This window comes from Meles meles, chromosome 19, assembly GCF_922984935.1.
Source record: "Meles meles chromosome 19, mMelMel3.1 paternal haplotype, whole genome shotgun sequence".
NCBI lineage: Eukaryota > Metazoa > Chordata > Mammalia > Carnivora > Mustelidae > Meles > Meles meles.
The window spans coordinates 18,992,669-19,014,121 of record NC_060084.1 but is presented as its reverse complement, the minus strand read 5'-3'; the positions used below and the strand labels follow the sequence as shown (position 1 = coordinate 19,014,121).

General features: G+C 51.8%; 1 protein-coding gene across 1 annotated transcript in view; it reads left to right on the top strand.

Annotated features, from left to right (window-relative positions):
* Positions 1–1,456: 1,456 nt before the first annotated feature.
* The window catches only part of LOC123930470 (protein BEAN1-like), a 36,390-nt gene continuing 16,393 nt past the window's right edge, over positions 1,457–21,453 (top strand). The window contains exons 1-2 of the mRNA XM_045986706.1: positions 1,457–1,617; positions 11,291–11,397. Of these exons, the coding sequence (XP_045842662.1) occupies positions 11,373–11,397 (25 nt within the window). The 5' untranslated portion in view covers positions 1,457–1,617; positions 11,291–11,372. The remainder of the gene's footprint in view (positions 1,618–11,290; positions 11,398–21,453) is intronic.

Sequence of the window (21,453 nt, the reverse complement as noted above, 5' to 3'; positions counted from 1 at the left end):
GAGCTCAGAACGAACAATTACCAAAGAATGCTGGGAATTGTCCTCACATTTCAAAGCCCTGGATCATAGAGGTGTCTCTGCACCCCACCCCCCACCCCCTAGGGATACCCAAGATGCAATGAGTGGCAGAACTGGGAGTGGGGTTTGTCTTCTCCCCCAGAGCTACTCTGTCCCCCCCTTCGCACAGTACCCAGAGTGAGGCTTACTTCTCTTTGGAGCCATCCCATGCCCGGCTCCTCCACTTCTCCAAGTTCATCATAAACATGTATAGCTCTTTGTTTTCTTTTGGAGACCCACTTCTAGCCTCCACCAAACAAGTGGGAGTTAGGAAAGAGTCATCAGTGAAGTATATCATCAATTCATTCATCAAATTTAGAGAGCAGGCTCAGTGTAGGACCCCAAGGGTTTCCTTCCCAGTCAAGTAGAGAAGACAAAAATAAGTGGAGAGCACCACAAGGCAGCAGGGAGTCAAGAAACAGGAGCTCTGTGGTAATGAAGTCAGGGAAGCCTGCGGAATGAGCTGGACTTGTCCAAGGCCCCAAAGCAGGGTGTAGGGCAGGTCCATCTGCCGCGGTCAAGCTCTGTGCCTGGGGTTTGCAGGGGAGAGGGTACAGAGGGCACGGGGTGCAGCAAGGGGTGAAGGAAACGGGTCAGGACTCCTGACAGGTCAGGAGAGGAAGGCTTCAGCCGGGCCTAGCTGACATCCCAACATGCCCCAGAACTTACCTGGGGGCAACTGGGAGCGGAGGCCCTGCCAGCCTAGGCTGCCCCTCCCAGTGACCACGACAGGGTTCCCCACCCTCCCAAGTGCCCAGTTTTGCCTCTGACCAAACTGCCTGGCTGTCCTTCCCTGCACATATCGTTGTCTACCCTTCTCTGGACGTGTCTGTGTGTCTGTCCCTCTCTGCTCCCGCCAGTCTGTACGTCATTCTCTACACATGCCTGTCCGTCTGGCGCGCTGGGCACCCCACATCTCGGGGCCTCCCCGCCGCGCCTGTTGTTGTGCGGGTGTCGGGCTGGCTGGGCGCAGAGGGGCGCGGCTCGACCCTTCCCCTCCTGCGTCCCCCCATCTCAGGGATGACCCCGGCGGCGGCCCAGAGCTGCTGAAGCCTCGAAGCCGCCACACAGCGCTGCTGAAGCCGGGGAGGCGCGCCGCCTAGGGGGCCGGGGAGCGGACGGCTGTGGCTTGGGCGGAGGCGCAGGGCCGACGGGCAGGCGGGCGGGGCTGCGGCAGGGCAGGGCTGGGACTGGGGCTGAGAAGCCGCCGCCGCCTCTACTGGGGATCGCGGGCAGCAAGTCCGCTCGGCCCGGCCCCGCCTCGCCCGCCCCGCCCCGCCCCTGCGCGCCGAGCAGGCCGAGGCGGAGCGGCGCGCCCCCCGCGACGCCCGAGCTCGAGCCCGAGCCCGAGCCCGAGCCCGAGCTCGAGCCCGAGCCAGAGCGCAGAGGCATCCGAGCGGGAACCAGAGCAGGAGCAGAAGCGCGAGTGGGAGCGGGAGCCAGAGCCGGAGCCGGAGCCAGACCTGGAGCCGGAGCCGGAGCCAGAGCGGGAACCCGAGCTGGAGCCGAAGCTGGAGCCGGCACTGCGGCTCGCGGAGCGGAGCGAGGCGGCTAAGCCGAGTAAGGGGCGTTGGGCCGGGGGCGGTGCTGGGGAGGGGCGGGAAGGGGGTCCCGGCCCCCTCCCCCGAGGTCTGCGGCGGCCCCGGCGCACGCACACACCCGGGGCGCTCCGCGCCTAGCCTTGGCGCGCCGGGAGGGCCGACGGGCGGTCCGAAGCCGAGCCGCAGCGCGCTCCGAACGGGATCCCCAGACTCCCGCCCCCGACCCCCGCACCCCCGGCCGGACCAAGGCTGCCCATGAGCACGCCTTCGGGCCACGGGGAAGGGCAGGTCTCCCAGAGCGTCCACCCCGTGTGGGGGGCATAAGGCAGCCTTCCCGGTCCCGCGCCCTCGGTTTCGGGACCCCTGAACAACCCACCTAAGAAGGGGAAACTAAGACGCACTTTCTGCCCGGGTGGAAGAGGGAGGGGGCTCCTGGCTTTGTGGAGTTCTAAGGAACAACCCACCCCCACCCTTGAGCCAGGAAGTTTGACCCTCCGACGGGCGGGTCACACGCGCCGTACCCCGGCTTCGATGCCTGCGGAGCTGGCTTATCTCCGCACGAAAGGTGGGAGAGGGGGCGTCCCCGCCGCACCTTCTCTCGCTTTGGGGCAGACTTTCCCTTGCGTGGTCTGGGGGACCCGAGGCCGGGTCCGAGGCCGCTGCTCTGGCTGGCTGCGTAGTGCCAAGCGGCATAGCCGCCTCTCCCCAGGCGCCCTCAGAGGCTCAGTAGAGCCCACCCCACCCCCGGCTGACTCGCGCAGCCCTTCCTCCCCCTCCCCCCTCCCCCCTCCATCGGCTCCGCGGTATGGAGGCTGATGCGCAGAAGACCCAAAGCTGCCCTCTTGATCCCACACCAGTGTCAGTGGGGGTGGCAGGGAAGGCGAAGGTACAAGTGACAGGTGTGAGAGGCAGGGGCTCCAGGAGTTTGATCCTTGGTCTTGATCCACACAATCCCACCGGCACCTGTCTTGAGGATGCCCGTCAAGTCTCCCTCCTCAAACACTCTGACTTCACCTCCCCATGCCTCAATTTCCTCCACTGACAAGTAGGCAAGATTCTGTTGAGAGAATGTTTAAGGGCTTTGGTACCGCAGGATGGGCTTGATTGACTTCTTAGCTGTGGTGACCTTAGACAAGACGCTTAACCTCTCTTGAGCCTTAGTTTCCCCATCTGAAACACAGGGAACGTGTGTTGAAAGGATTAAACGAAATGATGCTGGTGGGGGGGGGGGCGTGCTACCATGGTGCTTGGCACACAGCCAGGATTCAATTCAGGTTGGCTACAGGTGTCATTTCATGAAGTTTCCAGCATCAGTAGATGCGGAGGCAGAGTGAGTTCCCCTGAGGAGGTGGGGACATGACCCTCACCAAGCCCCCTTCAAGGCAGCCTCTGAATCCACCAAGGCCTTAATGACGTCTAATTGTGATTCAAAACTTAGGGTCTGCTCTTTCTCAGACATCCCCTCCTCTCCAGGCTTTCTACTGCCTGGGCCAGCTTTCCTCCCTACCACACCACATCCATCCAGGATGGAAAAGGCTGTATCTGACTGACTTTTCCTTTTGCCCTTGGCTGATGTCTGTTGCCCTGGTGGAGGGCTTCTTACGCATTTCTCACAATCTATGCAAGAGAATTCTGCAGACCTGTCGCCACTCCGCAGTTTGGGGGTGGGGTGGGGGAGGGGAGGACTGCTTTCCCTGAGGAGCCATAGCCTATCAGGTGGCTTGGACGTTCCAGTTGCGATGGCTTCAACAGGCAGCAGAAAGCAGCAGGGGGAGCTACCACCAGGACGAGGAGACAGGAGGAGATCTGGAGGGTTCCAACCCTGTTTTCATGCTGACCATGGTGTGTTCATCCAGGTCCCTAAGCCGGGAGGCACCAGAAATGATGAACCTTGGGAGGAAATGGAGCCAGTAGCTGACCAAGAGGTTAGAACCTCTCAGAGCTGGAAGGTTCCCAGGAAGAGATCTGCCTGTCTGTGCAGTGGGGGCCTCAGACTCAGAGCAGAGCAGGCGAGACCCAGCACCTAGGGGAGGGTGCTGAACTCTCTGGGAGGGTGTAGGTGGCAGGAGCACTTTCGGGAAGAAAACAGAGATCCATTTTGTGGACATCCATTCTAGCCCTGGCCACCTGTGGCACAGCTGCCCAGAACAGGGCAGGGGAGGGGTGAGTCTGTCTACATGTTCCCTGATGGGGGTCTGGGGAGGCAGGCAGAGTGGGCTGCCTCCTCAGGGCTCCTTCTACACAAAGACCCCCTTTCTCCTCTTCATCTGTACTCCCCCCTCCCATTCACCCACCAGGATGTCACATCTTCCATAATCCTCACTCTTCTTCCCAAAGGAGTTAATCAGGAACTAATTAGGAGGTTTATGTCTCCTGGTCCATATAAGTTTCTGGGACAAAGCCCACAGGGAATATGATGGGGATATTGGCATTACCTTCAGTCTTTGGTAATAATCAGACACATTCTGGCCTTTTACCTGAAGCCTTTTGGCTTGGAAGTACTCAGAGCACAGAGTAAGGGCCAGGAAGATCTCAATTTGGTCTCAGCCTCCTAAAAGTAGAAACTGAGGCCACGAAGGAGCCCCTTTGGCAAGTGAGCACAAATAGAGCTGTAGCTGAGAGCATGGCTACTTGGATCCAACCACCTGGGTTCATAGGATATGATTCTGGGCAGATTTGCCTCTCAGAGCCTCAATGTCCTCTTGAAAGTCAGAATATTACATAACTCCCAGTACAGTTGTGAGTCTAGAAGGATAGATAAGAAACATCAGGCAATGTCAAACAGACCTCTCCAGGTGGCCTTGCCATGTCTGCATTATGAAAACACATTGAACACATGCAATTTTCCAAGCATTTCTCTTTGAATTCTGACCTAAAATTTGAATTTTAGGTACTGAAATTGTCCCCATTTTATAGATGAGAACACTGAGGCTTAGGAAGGTTAAGGGCTATCTAACTTTGCCAGGTATAGAATACTTAAAACATCCCTATGACTCATCATAAATTGATGAGTTCATAAAATTGATAATTAGCACATTGTATCTTAGACGATGTGTGCTTAGTTATTGGAATGCTTCCTCCAGGAGTATCTTCAATCACTTTATACCTCTATGTCGCTTGTCTATGGGCTAGAGAATTTTTAGAAACACCTCCACTATTCAAACAGTAATCAAACTGATTTTAAAAGAGCACCCCCTTTTATTTTCTATACCTCTTCTCTCCATCTTGTATAGCACTCATCACCCCAACATCTCTATATCGTATTCATTTGTTTATTGTCTGCCCTCATCAATATAAACTCCCCCAAAGACAGGGACTTTTACTCATTTTGTTCATGATGATATCGCCTATATACAGAGCCTAGAATAGTACCCAGCACTTAGTATGCTTTGCAAATTATGAAGTGTTTTACCAACATAAGGTCTACTGTTATTATTTTTGCCAAGTATATAGCTTGCCTGAAAATAAAACATTAAGGTTCATGGCAGAAACCATTCCCTCAAAAATTTGGCAAATAAGACTTGCTCAAGTGCCAGGGAAATTTTGATGAAGGTTAAAAACAATGGAATTATTTTCCTAACATTTTAATAAAGCTCCTTATCAGTAAGTTCAAAGACATGTTATTTTTGTAAATCTTTACAATAACAAATGGCATGTTCAAAGGCAATTAAGTTAGCTTTAAAATTTTTCAATGAGTTAACTATCACTGAATTATTCACTTAATTACTCTTTGTTAGCATGAAGGATTTTTTTCAAATTTTCATTTTAATGATTTTTCAGATTATAAAAGTACTGCATGTTCATTGTAGAAAATTTGGAAAATCATAAAAAATGTAAAAGACAAAAATCCTCCTTAACCCCCCTCTTGCCCACAGAGCACAATGACTGAATATTTTCATCCATTTCCTTTCTAATCTTTTTCTATATATGAATATTTTCTCTAAGGTTTTTTTTTTCCTTTACAGAATAAGGATCATGTTGTATGCAGAGTTCTATAACCTGCTTTAAAAAAAAAAAAACTATATATATATATATATATATATAACCTGGGTTTTTTTTCCCTCAACATTATATTGAAAGTCTTTACCTATGTTATTAAAATGCCTTTTAAAATATTATTTCATGGCTATATATTATTCCATTATAATTTGCTTAGCCTGTCCTTTATTGGACGATGGGATTGTCCCCCCATGTCCTCTTTGTGGTGTTTCCTGAGCCTTAAACCAGGCTTCTGTACCCATCTGGTGAGACCTATTTGCCAGTTGGTAGATGGACTGGTTTATGCAGTTAGACAGTAAATCAAGCCTTAGAGGTTGAGCCTTGGTGGCACTGAAGAGGGAGGTGGCAGTTGATTCTATAGAAGGCTACTTGCCAAGGAATGTTCTTCTCAATTGGGGAAGACACCGGCTGGGTCCCAGCCTCACATAAAGACCTTCCTGCAGAGAAGAAAGGTTTCTGGCACCTGGGGACCTCTACCTGCAGCCCCCGGAGTTAGCCCCCTGCCTGATAAGGTACATACAACACTTTTAAGATTACTGTGTCTCACCAAAGTCCAAAATCTCTGACTTTCTAGCTCTGGGCAATGACAGGTACACTCACAGCATCATAGAACCCCTGTGAGATGGATTCATTCATTCATTCATTCATTCATTCACTCAGCCAGTAGTTCCTGAGAATTTACTGTGGGAGGAACAAAAAGAACCAGTAGTTATCTGGGCTATCTATACCTAGAGTCTCCACATCACCCGTCTCTGGAAGGTTCTCCATTTCTCTACCATCCCCCAGTCACCCAAGCAGACACAGGGAACCCTCTTTAACTGCTCCCTCTTCCTCACCCTCTATATCTGATCTTTCTGTCCTGCTTCTTCACTATTCCATACATAGCGTGCCCTACCCAGCATGCTCCTGCCCAGGGGTCTTTACACTTGTCTGTTCCCTTTACCTGAACTCTTCCTTTCCGAGATAGGCACCCATCTATCCCTTCCTAAAGCTCCCTTCCTCCAGTCTTCACTCACAGGTCACCCTCTCACCAAGACCTCCTGAAGCCACCATACCTAAATGAATGCTCAGTCTCCACCTACACACTGCCTCTGTCTTTCCCTGTTATCTAACAAACCCCACCATTACGTGTGTGTCTCCTCTGCTAGCAAGAAGCTTGGTGAGGACAGGTATAGCCAGTGTTTCCTTCACTTCTCTATCCCCATCGAACTTCTCACTCTTTTTTCCATTGCGTGTCGCCTTCATTTAGACACATCATCTCCTGTCACAGCCTCCCTGCTCCCCTGGCACCTGCCTTCCACCCCCGATCCACCCTCTCCACTGAGCCCAGGGAGACCTTCCTGAAAGGAGACCCGTGTGGTCCCCTTGCTTAAAATCTGCCAAAGGGCAGCCGTGGGGTCTGGAGCTCATTGTCTCACCCAGCCCCCTTCATTTCTCTGAATCTCAGTGTTGACATCTGCAAAATGGGGGGTTTGTTTTGCGATCCCCTGGGCTGACGACACGTGACTGCGGTAGAGCGGGCGCCGCAGCGGCGTCACCGCGTCACGTGGCCTCCTCCACAGGCCAGCCCACTCCTGCGGCCCCTCGCTGTCCGCCGTCTACCGCGGTGCGGCACAACCCTCCCGGGTCCGACTGCCGCGCATGCGCCGTGCCGCCTCTGCACACTATCTGCGCCAGCTCTGCTCCGCCAGGCAGGCTCTGCCCGCCAGGGGCGCGGCGCCGCCCCCCCTCTGCCACATACGCATTTGCCCAGGTCTGAGTGTCGCAGTGGGCCCCAGACGAGGTATTCTGGGAGCGGGGACGTGAGGCGGAATGGGAGTGACGTGGACTTGCCGCACACCATTAAGCCACTTCAGAGCCTGGAGTGCCGCCGCCGCCCGCCCTCCGATTCCTAGCCAGACAATACTGTCGCAGATGAGTCACAGACAGGAACGCGCCTCGCCTCGGATGCCGGGCTCCGAGACAGGCGGGCAGGGGGAGACGTGACCTGAGAGTGGGTCCAATCCCAACCCCCACTCCCGCAGTCCCCGCTTCGGAACTCGTCGCCCAGCAAAACACAATCCCAGCCCATCCGTGCCAGACCTGGCCATCCACCACCCCCACCCTGCTGTGTCCTCACTGCCGCTCTGGTCACATGTGGGGAGAGCAGGGTGGGCACTTGCGCACACAGACACCTGCCATCCAGCTTCTTTGTCTCGATGACCCCAACCCAAGCTCCACCCAAGCAGAGGATCTGATGCTACCATGAAATGGTTTTCCCGTAGGTCCCCATATTGAAATCCACAACTGGGGGAGGGGAGGAAAACACAGTGAGGGCGAGATTGCCGTTTTAGGACCACCCCGCCCCAAAGCCCCTCCTTTTGTTTTCCAAGGGTTTTATGTGACACGCTCTTGGAGCTTGGTAAATATTTGAATAAACTGATGCAAGCCAGAGATCCTGGGAGAATGCAGCAAGAAGATGTGTGTGATGTACAGATTGGGTTACATGATGCAGGGAATGGTACCCTAGCTAACGTCAGCATCATTGTCACCCACGATGTCATGAACCATGTAAGTTCCTTACATGGGCGTCCTTCTCCTCAGGAAGCTGAGCATCATTAAAAGGCAGACTCAACACTGCAGTCTGATGCTGACATCAGACCAAGGGAGATTTTTCTAGATTCCTCGTACTTTGGAATGTCCCCTCAATGCCCAGCCCCCAGTGAATTCCCAGAGGCCACACTGATCCTGCATACCCACACAAGAAACGAATAATCTAGAACAATTTAGAAGAAGAGTTGTCCTGGAAGGATGTCCAGGTGCTGTGGGGCACAGCCAAAGTGACTGTTCCATCTACAGCAGTCACAGAGGACTTCACTGAAGAGGTTTCTTGAGCTGAATGTTGAGAGCTAATGGGAGTACGCCAGGTAGAGAGGAAGGGAATGACATTCGAGGGAGAGGGAATAGCCTGGAGGTATAAAAGGCCAGGGAAGGTCCAGAAAGCTGGCCAGCCAGAACACCAAGGGTGTCAGATCTCTGTGGGGTGCCCCTGGTGTAACTGGGGGACAGGACCCCACCCTGCACAGGTCTTCCTCCATCTGTTCTCTGTGAACTCAGGTGGGCCAAGTCACTGAGCCTCAGGTTTCTTATCTGCAAAATGAAAATGATGCTACCCACATCAGGGGACCTGTGGCAGGAATGTTGATCCCATTACCTGGCGTGTGCAGGTGTTTGGTGAGTGTAGGTGACACCTGAAAGCTCGAGTGCTCAGAAGGCTTCCATATACAGAAATGTCTACCTGACCCGGTCCCTTGCCAGCCTCCTGAGCCATTGGGAAACTTACACGTTGTCCACCAAACACCCAGACTGACCACAAAATGTGCAATGCAATGTGGTGCACCCTGCCCTCGGCAGCCCATCTCCCACCTCCCCACCCCCCACCCCCACAGCCTCAGCCTTCATCTAAGAGTCACAGGATCCAGGGTGAGGAAAGAGGAGAGGATATGGGGGGCCTCTAGGAGAAGCAAGACCTTGGGGACAACCACTTGGAGTTTAGGGGATGGTAAGCACCCCCCCCCACATAGCACCAGTGTGGCCCTACAGGAGGGATACATTCAGCATATTTTTAATAAGCACCCATGTTATGCCAATTCCCCGGAGAGGTGAGCAGAGCCCCAGAGCTATGGAGGTCATGGTAGAAGTCAGGTCATTCACCTAAAGATACCAGGGAGTTATGAAAGGGTTTTCAACAAGAAAGTGACATGATCCATTTCACCTTTAAGAAAGACCTCTCTGGAAGCAGCATGAGAGATGACCTGTCAGCCCACTTAAGTCCCCCCCAGACACATACATGGCTGCAGTGCACACGGGCGCACCCGCAAACATGAACACAGACCCATGTACACACATGTATTTTTAGAAAGTGTAGATCCCAAGCCCTGAGATGCTTCATGAATTTTCTGGTGTGAAATCACAGCTCCCCAAGCAGCCTGCCACACCAGAGAGACTTCGCTACCAGGCCTCCAGAGATCACATCCTACCCTCACTTCCCCCATCAAATCTCTTATTGGTTTCTGTGGGGACTGGGAGTGGGCATCAGACCAGCCCGGGGTTCACACCCAGAAGGCTGAGCTGGAAGGAGCCATCTGGAAAGAGGAATTCCAGGGTCAGCAGCAGCAATGGCTCCCTCCCTCCCACCCCCTCAGACATCAGAGTGAACATGGAGTACATACCTCTCATCCTCGAAGCTGGCGGAGGGCCTTACCCTGCTTTCCCCATGAGGACACCACAGCTCAAAGAGGTGAACTGCTTTGCCCAAAGTGACACTCCAGGGAGTGGCAGAGTTGATAACCAACACAGGGACTGGACTTCTGAGCTCAGCCTCTCCAAAGATAAGTCCTTGGTTCATTGACTAAATAGAAAAAAAAAAATTTTATTAATCAGTGCAATTTGGCCAATGGTCTCCATCAAAACATGGCTCCCATTAGGAGGGGGAAAAGGTATATAATAAAAAGGATCTCTGTGAGAGACAAGGATGGGAACCTCTGGACCTGCCTCTTACCCAGAAGTTCTGTCCACAGTGTCATCCCCAGGACCAGGGAGGTCAGCTGCCTCCTGGCACCTAGAGGGGCCAGGCTCTCTGCCTCTTGGCTTCTGGCTACAAGCTTTCCCCCCAAGAGCCCACTGAGCTCCATATTCAGGGTCCCTGCTCAACAACCCCCAGAGGTGCAGTTTGGTTTCTGCAAGTCTAGTGACCACACTCCCTAGAGAATAAGAATCATATCTCCCTGCTGTTCATACAGCTTTATGTCGCTTGGAGCTCAGAAGAGACGGAACCAACTCAGACCTTTAGCAGCATGGAAGACTATGTTACTTTTTAAAAATGTTTCCCCTCTTGCACATGGGTGCTCTCTTGCTGCATGAGCTTTCCAGTATCACACCAGGCTCACATGGGGACCAGGGATTTGGGGAAAGAGACATTTTCATTCTCTTGGCCTTTATTAGGTTCCTTCTAAGTCAAGTGCTGGCTGACAATGGGGGTTTTGGAGTCAAACAGACCTGAGGTCTAGTCCCAGCCTGTAACTAGAAGCTTTATGACCTTAGACAAGCTACATTACCTCTCTCTGAGCCTCAACTTCCTTATTTATAAAATGAGAATGAAAAGAGCATCATCCCCCTAAAGGTGTGGGGATAGCAGTAATAATAATAATAAAGTTTCAGTTAAGCAGCTCTAATCACCCTTCCAAAGCCAGCTCTGGGACCTTGAACTTGTTCCTCACCCTTTCCAGGTCTGTTCCCCTTCTGTGATAGGAGGGCCTTGGGCTGGTCTTTAAGGGTCCTTCCAGTTATAAGATGATCAGAATGCCATGGTCCCTTGCAGTTGTCTCAAGCAGTGGCTTCTCACAGGTTCAAGAGACAGGAGAACTCCAGGGGATCTCTCATGCCTGTTCAAGGGTCCACCCAGACAAGATTTCCCCCCTCCACCCATCACTGAGATCCCCACATGCTTTTACCCCACCTCTGCCCCAGAGCCCCCATACTCTGTAGCCCAGAGCTCCCCCAGCATCCCCCCAACCCATACCCAGACTGGGCATATGCTGTCAAAGTCCCCACCTTTTCCCCAGAGGTGCACAGCCAAGGGACATGAGTATCTTGGGGATCAGGGGGTGCTGTGTGGGCATTCCCCCATCATCTACTTGTTTGTGTCTCTACAGGTGACCGGCAGGTCCTTCTTTACTCTAAGTTGGGACTCATCAAGTCGGCAGGCTGGCTCCGCTATTCTGTTCCAAGGATTACATGTCCTTCAAACGTCCCTGTCCCTGTAAGTCTCCTTCCTAAATCCTCCGGGTCTCGGGACCAGGCAAGGGCTGGGCTTGGAGACCTGGTTGCAGAGAATGTTTCTAGGATGTTTGGCCAGAGGGCTCCACGGGTCTGATGAGGGGCTGATGTGCTATGAGGGGGTTGGGGAGGGCAACACAGAAGACCCCTGACATTTGCAAGAGACATCCGTCCTTTACTGGTCCCTCCATATCAGCACTTCCCAAAGTGTGGGGCGGGGTTCCTCTGAGGGATATTAATGAGATTACTTTTTTGTTTTTTTAATTCCATGGCCAAATGAATGTGGGAAATGCTGAGTGAGACAAGTTAAGTAGCTTTTGTGACCACAGGACTTCTCAGAGCCTTTAATGTGGTGATGTGTGTTGTGAGACTGCCATAGAAAAGAGAAAGCCCAGTGGCCTTCCCAAATTTAACTGACCACAAGGAATGTCTCACGGGACTGGTGCTCCATAGAACATCCTCGTCAGAGTTCACTGTCCTAAGGAAACCCTAACTGTAGCATCCCCACAATGAAGCCCCTCATTTACTAATTCATTTCATCTAATGAAGCCTTGAGATGACTTTGCCCATAACATCCTTCTCATGGCTCCCTGATGTCCATAAGTCCAAGTGATGGGCTTAATCGGGTGTACCCCTGGGGCTCAAGGCTACAGCCCCCTTTTGCTCACTCCCCTAGTCTCCACCAGCCCCACTCACCCAGGGATCCCCTTCACCTGTCCCCATGGCAGCCACCTGCTTTCTCTTATGATGTTCCTGTGCCCCCCAAAACCACCATCACTTGATGCGGTTTGGGAGAACATGCCTTCTCCTTGATGACTCAGGACTACGAGCCTGTGTGAAATCAAGGACCCCCACTTAGCCCCCTCTGATATCTCTTTGTCATCTCCCATCTCCCAGGCTCGCTCTAGCCAATCCCTCACTCCCATTCACCAATGTCTATTCAAATGTGTACCACTGGTGACCTGTCCCACATCTTGGAGTTGGGGTCCTCTCTTCCCAGTAGTCAAAATGTCCACTGTTAAATCTTTAAACATCAAGGGATGGCTACCGTGGTCAGGTAGAGGAAACTGGTATACCCAGTCTGAGAGGGACTGTCACCAGGCATGCCCTGGGGAATACAATGACAGTGGGATTCGCTGTCCCCAGAGCGGTGTCCAGAGGGAGCCAGAACAAGCTCGGTAAGTTCTTGTTACTGTCATCACTGCTGCTGCGGCATAATCAGGAAATGGAAGCCCGAGTCCCAGGCCAGGTGAGAAGGCTGCCATCCAGGGACACCTGCCCCACAGAGGGCTGGGATGATCGTGTTGAGCCGCTGGGAATGGAAAAGGCGGGTAAAGGGTAAACTGGGCTGCTCAGGGTTAAGGGCTTTCCAGAGCTTTCTGGGGCCAACCCAGGCCCTGGGAAGCCCTGTCTACACAAAGAGAGGCCATCAGCACAAGACAGCCCTCTGCATACCCACTCCCTGAGGATAATAGGATGTGCCTGTGGATATTCTAGGCTGTTCAGAAGCAGTTCCTACACATCTCTTCATTCGCCCCTCCCCTTATAGGCCCGGTGCCTGGCATGCAGTGAGCACTCAGTAAATGTTTGTTGAATGAATAAATGTAGAGTCAAACACTGGATGAGGAGCTGGAGGCGGTAGGTGGGGGAGAAGCTGCAGCTCCTCACTCCGCCGCCAGATTTTCTCTGTAGCTTCAGGCAGCCAGTTCTCTCTGAGACGAAGGGGTGGTCTGAGGCCAGGGCATTCCAGGAGCTCAGGGCTGCTGGGAGGCTCCAGGGAGGGCAAGGGGGGCATGGATGGGCATGCTCGGCCCCTCACCGCCCATGGCTTCAGTAAAAGCAGCTGAGCCTATGTCTACCTATAGGTGGGGATCTGCTCAGATTTCTTCGGCGAAGTGGTCCCTAGCAATGGCAGGCCACTGGACAGGTCGTGGGGCTGTCCAGACCCACCCCTTCCTCCGTCTGCCTCTCCCTCTCTGCCAGATTCTTCTCAGTTTCCAGTCTGACTTCTTCTCTTTTCTCCGAACATGTCTGAGAAGTGTTCACTGTCCCCCCTGTCAGCAACCCCAGACTACTTCAGTCTGGCTTCTGCACCCCCCCGCACCCCGCATTCCATCCACTTCCGTGTCACTAAATCCAGTCCGTAGCTTCTGCTTCTCCTTGTTCCTCTCCGCAGCTTTCTTGAGGACTCTTCCTTTGGGTTCCCTGACTCTAGAGCCCTCCGGTTCTCCTCCAGCCCCTTGGGTCATCTGGTTCTCTGACTAGCCATCGGTGGTGTCCCTTGGCAGTGGGGGAGGATGGATTCTTGCCACACCTGCCCTGGGGCACTGGGGTTTCCCGGGGCTCGAACCCTGCCCTGGACTTCCCCTCCTCACCCTGCTTTCAGCTGCATCTTCTAGGCCAGCAGCTTCCATGGTTCTCTCTCTCCACCAGTTCCTACCTGCCTCCAGATTCCTCCTTCTGTCCTCTGCTGCCTGTCTTCCCTGGGCAGCCCACACCCCTGCACCTCACACGGAGCTGCCCCACACACAGATCTTCGTTCCAAGCTGGCTTGGCTTGGTTTTGCTCTATTGCTTTAAGGTACCACCATCGACTCAGTCCCTCAGGCCAAACTGCCCAAGGAGACCCAGCAGTTTCCAAAATGTGTCATTAGATTGCCATTCAGGCTTTCCCCCCCGATCTGGGATACATTTCAGATTCAACCTGGAAATTGCTGCCTCAGTAAATGCGTACTGAACACTGGACAAGTAAACGAATCAAGATGAAGCAGACGCCTTGTGGGCAGCCTCCTCAGCTCACAGACCAGTGACCCTCACACCCATTCTGGTAGGGATGCGAAATCACAGAGCTCCAGACATCCTCAAAACACCTGACATGGGACCATTCTAAGGAATGAAACCAGAAATCCCAGGAGGGCCCTTGACAAGGACACACACCCTCCTTTTTAACACCTCAGTTCCTGTTCTGTGAATTTAGACATCTAACAGAATTGGTTTACCCTTCTTAGCTCACAAAATTATCTGTCCCAGTTCAAAGGAAGATACCAAAGCCCATTAAAACCTGGAAAACTTAGGGTAGGAGCCATAACTTGTTCCTGTTTGGGTTTCTACACCCATCCCCCTGCCAGCTGAGAAAGGGGGGGGGGGGAGTTCCCAAAAGGAAAAACAAGACCAAGCGTTGCCCAAGCAAACCCCACTCCTGGGAGTCAGAGCTCATGAGGTGGGAGGAGTGAGCAGGAAGGGTCGCCAGTGTAGGGGGAGAGCTAAGCAAAGGGCAGAGGTCTGCCTGGAAACCAGGCAGCTTCAGACACCGGAGGAAGCAGGACTGTCCACTGGCTTCTTGAGAGTCACGCGGGCATTAACCAGAGCAGGCGGGGCCAACTCCTCCCAGGCACACCCCACGCTGGCCCACACAACAGCAGCCCCCCCTCACCCTATCCCACCTTTCAGGCAGTATAGCTCATCCCTGCCCCCCAGCAACAGCCCCTCCCCCAAGTTCTACAGGTAAGAAGACTGAAGGCAGAGGACAGAGGCAAGAATAGGCAAGGGGGAGACCAGAGGGCTTTAGCCACTGCAAGTGGAAAGTCAGGTCATCTGCCTGCAAGTGCCAGGCCGGTGAGCCATTTTCCCGCCTCAAGCCACTGAGGGAGGTGGAGGAGGACCAGCCTGGCTCCTCAGGAAAGCCGGAGGCGTGGGAGACTTCTCCATCTGGCCCCAGCTGGGCAGAGTAGCCCAGGATTCCCCCAGAACCCAGGCTCCAAGAACAGATGCTTCATAACCTCTTCTTAGCCACTGGCAGATGGCCGTTCCATGGAGCTCCCTGTGACATGGGGGTGCCTGCCTTCTGCTGGCTGCCGGGGACAGATCGGGAGAGGAGGGGCTTTGGGGACCCAAGAGAGACTGAGGCTCTATCAAAGCGGGAAGGAGGCAGGGAAGGTAGCATCCACTGATGCCGGAGAAGTCAGCTGGGGTTTGTCTCTGCGGATCTCTCAGGCTGCCCACAGCCTGCCAGGAAATACAGCCTGGCAGAGCCTGTGGAGGGGCTTGGGTCTCCCCGAGAATCAGTGTTATATGGTAGACAGTGCCTGGGTTTGTGTATAACCCAGTGCTGACACTTACCAGCTGTGCTATCTGGAGTAAGCTACATAACATCTAGAACATTCCAATTCGCTCCCCTGAAAAAGGGCAATATCACACCAGATGTGATGTTCAGATTTAACATGCTCCACGAGGAGAGTCTCAGCTGGTGCCAGGCACTAAGACGATCCTCAAGAAGCTTGAAAGCCCCATCCTTTTGACCCCTCCTCACTACACAGCTTAGTGTTACCTACACCTTTAGATAGAGCAGGGGAATGGAGACACGCGTAAACTTTGGAGGGAAATTTGAAGTTTGGACCAGATACTACTATTTTCTGCTCTGCTAATTGTAACAGCGACCTCTGTAGAAACTTAGCTATCAACAGAAGGAAGGACTTGAGGGCAAGGCACGCAAATGATGGGACACACTCAACATTTGCCTCTCCTGTGCCCAGAGCAAACATGGTTAATCAGCAGCAGCGCTCTCCTACTGGGCCCCCATGCAATCCCAGGCTCTCCAAAACTCAAGCACACACCACCCGATGATCACTGGCCTGTGGAGTGAAGCCCTCATTCTTTCCTCGCTATGGTCTCGCTTTGGAGTGGGCAAGGGAATAGAAGTAGTGACTTCAGCTAGACATTACTCTCTGAGTCTCAGTTTTCTCATCTGTAAAATGGGAATTAATAAAAGACTTTACCTCAGAGGGCTGCTGTAAGGATCCAAGGCGGTATCACAGGTCAAGGGCTTATATGGCCATCTCTTCCCATGGTTTTCTTGCAGCAGCTCTGCAAGAGAAGGGTGAGTGTGCCCATTCCACACATGAAAAAGCTGAGCATCAAGGACATAGAGAAACTAGTCTAGGTGACAGATCGGGGATATACCCCAGGTGAGTCTTTCCAGGGCTCAATCTTAGCTAAGGTGCAGATGTCCAGCAGGACAAGGACAGAATCAAGTCCACCGCTTAGAGGGAGGGTCCACTCCGCAGCACTTCACGCCCCACGAAGGTCCTGGCTGCCCGTCCTCAGAGTTCTCTGGTCTACCAGAGTCTGGCTAGGGTAGGTGCTCAGCATCGGATCGCTGATCTTACTTGTAAATACACATGTTCTATTAGAGTCCCTGGCAAAAAGGTGCCCACCGCAGCTTGAACACCTAACGTGGTAATACTCTAGGCATTCTCCCCTTTTTGAAAGTTTGAGTTACACCACTTCCCTTTTACAAAAGACCTACATTAGTACCTCTTTTCACGAACCCAAAGAAATCAGAAGACAGTTCTGCTTTCACGAAAACTAAAGACGGTTCGGCATTTTGTTCCAAAGCAAGCCAGTATAACAGAGGCAGTTGCACACCCCAGGCAGCAAGAGCGGTTCCACCGAGCTCCTTCCCCAAAACCACACCCGGCAGCACACCCACCTCCAGCCACCAGAGCTTGGAACTGCATCTGGGAGCATCTCCTTATCCCAGTTAATAATGCACATCAGTTAGCAAGATGTAGCCTGAGGTATCAGAAAAGCCGAAGTGAGGTTATTTGTTGGGCCTGGGAACGCTAGAACTTTTTTTCAAATAAATTACTGATCACCGCTTCTTTGCTTTGCACCATTTTGGCTTACGCAAGGTTTTGTGGGAACGCTCTACTTTCAGATAGCGGGGAAACCTATCATGGCAGCAGTACCCCCGCCCCCACTTTCTCAGAGCACTTCCAGCCTGCAGGGTTCTTGCATTTCACTGCCCACCCCCCACACCCAGCAGTGAGCGTCCCAGGTGATGTCATCCAGCCTCATGGCATCGAGGAACACGGATACGCTGACAGCCCCCAAATTTCCATCCCCAGCTCGGACTCTCCCTGAGCTCCAGACTCACATATCCTACTGTGTGCCCCCCTCAGATGTCTGACCCCTCAGATGTCCACTCTCCGAAGTGTCTCTAGGGCCTCTCAGATGTAACATGTCAAGACCTGAAACCTTGACTCACAGTCCCGCATCAAAGCTGCCCGTCATCGTCCCCATCTCACTAAATGACAGCTCAGTCCTTCCTTGGGCTCAGGCCCCGAACTTTGTCAGTTGTCACTGCTCTCCAGTTCATCCACTGCCAACTCCATCTAATGGATTCATCTTCAAATCTGGCTCTATCTTGCCCCCCTGGACCAAGACACCATCGTCATCACTTGGACCACTGGCCAGCCCCTTCTGCCACAACCAGGTAGTGTGGCAGGAAAGCGCTAGAAACTGAGCCTTGGGACGGTGGAGGGGTCAGTGGTTTCTGTATCTAGAAATCTTGCCAAGGAAAGCACGGTTGTCAGAGTTGTCACCTACGGCATCCCAAAGCCAAGTACGCTGGGAGGAGACGATGGGTTTTCCTGCGAACAGGAATGTGTAAGGACATAGCCATTTCTCTGCCAAGGGCTACCCTAGACTAGCCATCCCTCAACTCAGCTCTGCCTGCAACTGAAACTATGCCTAGGGTGACTGGGAAAAACTGGTTGTCCTCTGTGACGTCACTGCAGACGTGTGCAGGCCTGCTTGCTTTCCAGAGAGAAGAGAGAGGCTCCAAGAGAGACAAGTCACATAGCCAGGGACCTGCCAGAGGAGGAGACAGGATTCAAAGTCAGGGCTCCTGGATCTAAGCCCAGGGCACTGGCCACACGGAGCCCTCTGGGAGCACAGGTACATTTCAACTCCCAGAGTCCTCTCTATTTGCTTCTCTCCGTGTCCTCTATCGGTTCCCTAACCATCAGCTCTAGGGGCTGCTCCCTCAGCCCACCAGACCACACCTGGACTCCATGCGATCATGTAGGTGATCGCTAGGTCTTGCTAGAGACCGTCATTCCAGACCGTCTCCTCCGCCCATACCCCAGGCTCTTTAGCCCCTGGATAACACTTGTCTCCCCCAGAAATGAGGGTAAGGGTGAGGATTAGGGGTGATGCAATAAAAACATGAATATAATTTTATAATCCAAAAAGCCAGGGCGGACCCCTCTTAAGTTGGACGGCAGCCTTATTAAAGAGTTTCCATCTAGTTTTGAAATTTTAGGTTTTTGGTTCGACGAAGTAGTTTAAACTTTTTCAAAAATCTCCCTTTTTTTTCCCCTGAGATAAAAAGTTACCGCCAACATTTTAAAATATGGACAGTGGTTCCAACAGTCTCAGGACTGTGGTTACAGCACACGTGGCTGTGGTCTGTGCACGGTGTGTCACCGCCACTCCCTAAGCGGTGGGAACCGCAGCCCTGGGCACACCCCCCACCCCAACCCCATGCCACCCTCGGGAGGGAGCAGGATGATCAATGACAGCCGTGCGATCTGGCACATGGGCACATCTACGGAGCGTAAAATCCAATTATCTAAAACAACATGACTATCAAATTCTCAGACACTATGTAATTTATAACAGGATGTGTATATTCAGAAACCTGTGGAGTGTTCTTGGAATGCTTTTAAAATACAAATTATATTGAGTCTTAAGTAAAAACACTGAACTGAACAGTGTCCCCTCGATCGGGGCAGAAGTTCAGCGTAGGGGTTTAACGAACGTTTATCAACCATTTCAATCTCCATTCCTGCTCGGTCTGAGCACATCCAGCATTTCTCTCTCAGTAGGATTTATTTTTAAGTGCGCAAGAACGAGAGACCCAGCTCCACGCCATTGTCTTGTTACAAGAGGCACGGGGATGGCAGGGTGACGGACACGTGTAAGAGGAGAAAGGTGCACATGGTGTTTTCCCTTTGTTTGGCACTGGCTTTGATGGAGAACAGAAAACAAAAACATGCCATAAACACAGAACGAGGGTCTGTCCGTAGGTTTGATTTGGCACCCAAGGACCATGGTTGTGCTGTAGAAACCGTTGCAGGAATATTGCACGAATATTGAAACATAGGTAATCAGAGGCACCAAAGGCACCGGTCATGTGAGTCATCATCAAAAGACAGGCCGGGTAAATATCGCACATTTCCTGTCAGCTGCTGCTAAGACTTGCATTTTTCTAAACGAAAAGAAATCCTGCGGGGCTTTTTGCTTATCACTTGTTTGAAGAAAGGCTGTTTGAGGTCCCAGCATTGAACACGAGACCTAGGTTGCAAAATTAGTTTTCCCGTAGCATCACGAGATGTATTGTACTCTGTTAATACTGTTTGACATTGAACTATCATAACTGATGGTGCTGCTAGTCTCTGGGATATCCCACAAAAAAAAAACAAATCCATTAGAGGTAAATAACTAATTGTGAAAAAGTGAATGTGCCACAGAGATGTGAAGAAGGACCCTTTAGTGTCTTGGGATCTCTTAACTACTTGCAGGCACCTGTACAGACAGGAACCTCCATGGGCAGCATTCTCCAATGTCCTGGGGCAGGTTGCAAATGATGAATATATTAAGAAAGTCTTTCAAAACTTTCTTCTTGCTCTAGCCCTGGCCTCGACCCGTTCACATCTCAGTCCTGTGTTGTTCCTTGGCCCCCTGCCTACCTCAAAGCCCAAATCCCTACCAAAGATCTTTATTTTAATATAGTCAAACTTATCAATTTTTTAATGGTATTTTTGTATCTGCTTAAGAAACGCAAGGTCATGAAGACATTCTCCAGTGCTTTCCTCCGGAAGCTTTACTGATTTGCCTTTCACACTTAGATCGATGTCTAGGGGATATCTGTAAGATTTTAAGGTTTCATTGTCCTATATTGAGCACACACAGTGTGACAAGCATTCTGCTAGGCACTGTGCTTTAATTAGTTCATAGCGGAGACTGCTGTTTCCATTTTACAGATGAAGTAAGTGATAGAGGTTCAGAGGGGTGAAGAGATCAGAGGGCACTGCCTGCAAGAGGCAGGCTTTGAACCCAGGACCATCTGTGTCTTGCTTAGCCACAGCCTAGGACAAGCTACCCTGATGGAGGAGCTCTAGCCTTTCCCCCAAAGAAAGGCAGGTGAGGACTGAACCTTCTCAGAATATTGGTGAATAAAGGGACTAGTGCTGTGCCTGTTTGGCTCCAAAGACCACTAAGGGCTGCAAAGCAACCTTGGAGGTTCAGAGGATAAAAGGCTGTTCCCAAACATCCCATACCATTTTTAGAAATCCATTCCATGAACCACATGCTAAGAAGTAATTCCAGAACTCCATGGTTCAGTGTGATGCTAACAACCACTTAAGATCACCAAGATCGCCAAGAGGTGCCTGGCTTTGCCCCATCTAGTTTTTCCCATCCTATCTACGGAAATGACATATTAATAGATTTCCTGGTCTTAAACCATTCTTGCATTTCCAGAAGAAGCCCTGTCTACTTCTGGGACATTATTTTTAATACACTGTTGCCCTGGTGGTTTTCCAGATGGCCTCATAAATTCTGGGAGCTGAGAACCTCTGTGGAGCAGGGGACAAAATCCCATCACCTCTAACATTTTCCAGAATCAGAACCCATGAAAGCAAAAGGCCAAAGCAAGGAAGAGAATGCTGTAGCCCAAGTACATAGCTCAAGCCTGGACCAGCTTGTGGTGGGATAGCTGAGGATAATTTGCAGCTTTCATAAATTTAACATGTTATATATCAATTATTCATGAACTTCCTGGAAAGTCCATGTTGTAGTAAATGGTCATTTTTCCAAGCCATGATTTTGAGTCTCGTAATGCAAGCTGGGATGTGGGAGCTAATTCCCCCAGCTGATGGGTGGGCCAAGCCAGCCCCCCAGCATCTTCTTCCCAACATAGTTACATGACTTCCTACTCGTTGAGCATTGACCATGACTCAGCCAGTGTTATAAAAACCTATGTTCTTTGTGGAAAACAGCGTTAAGAGCCAACTTTAGGTGTTGACAAAAGAGGAGAGAAAATGAGGAGGTCGGGACCAGTGATGATTCTAGCAAGAAAATGAGAGTTTGGTGTGGGTTCAAGTGGAAAGCCTAATTTTGTCATGGCTTTGCTTCTGTGATGTCGCCCAGTTCACCATTTGCTTCGTAGAAATAGTCTGTCGAAATAGGGAAAA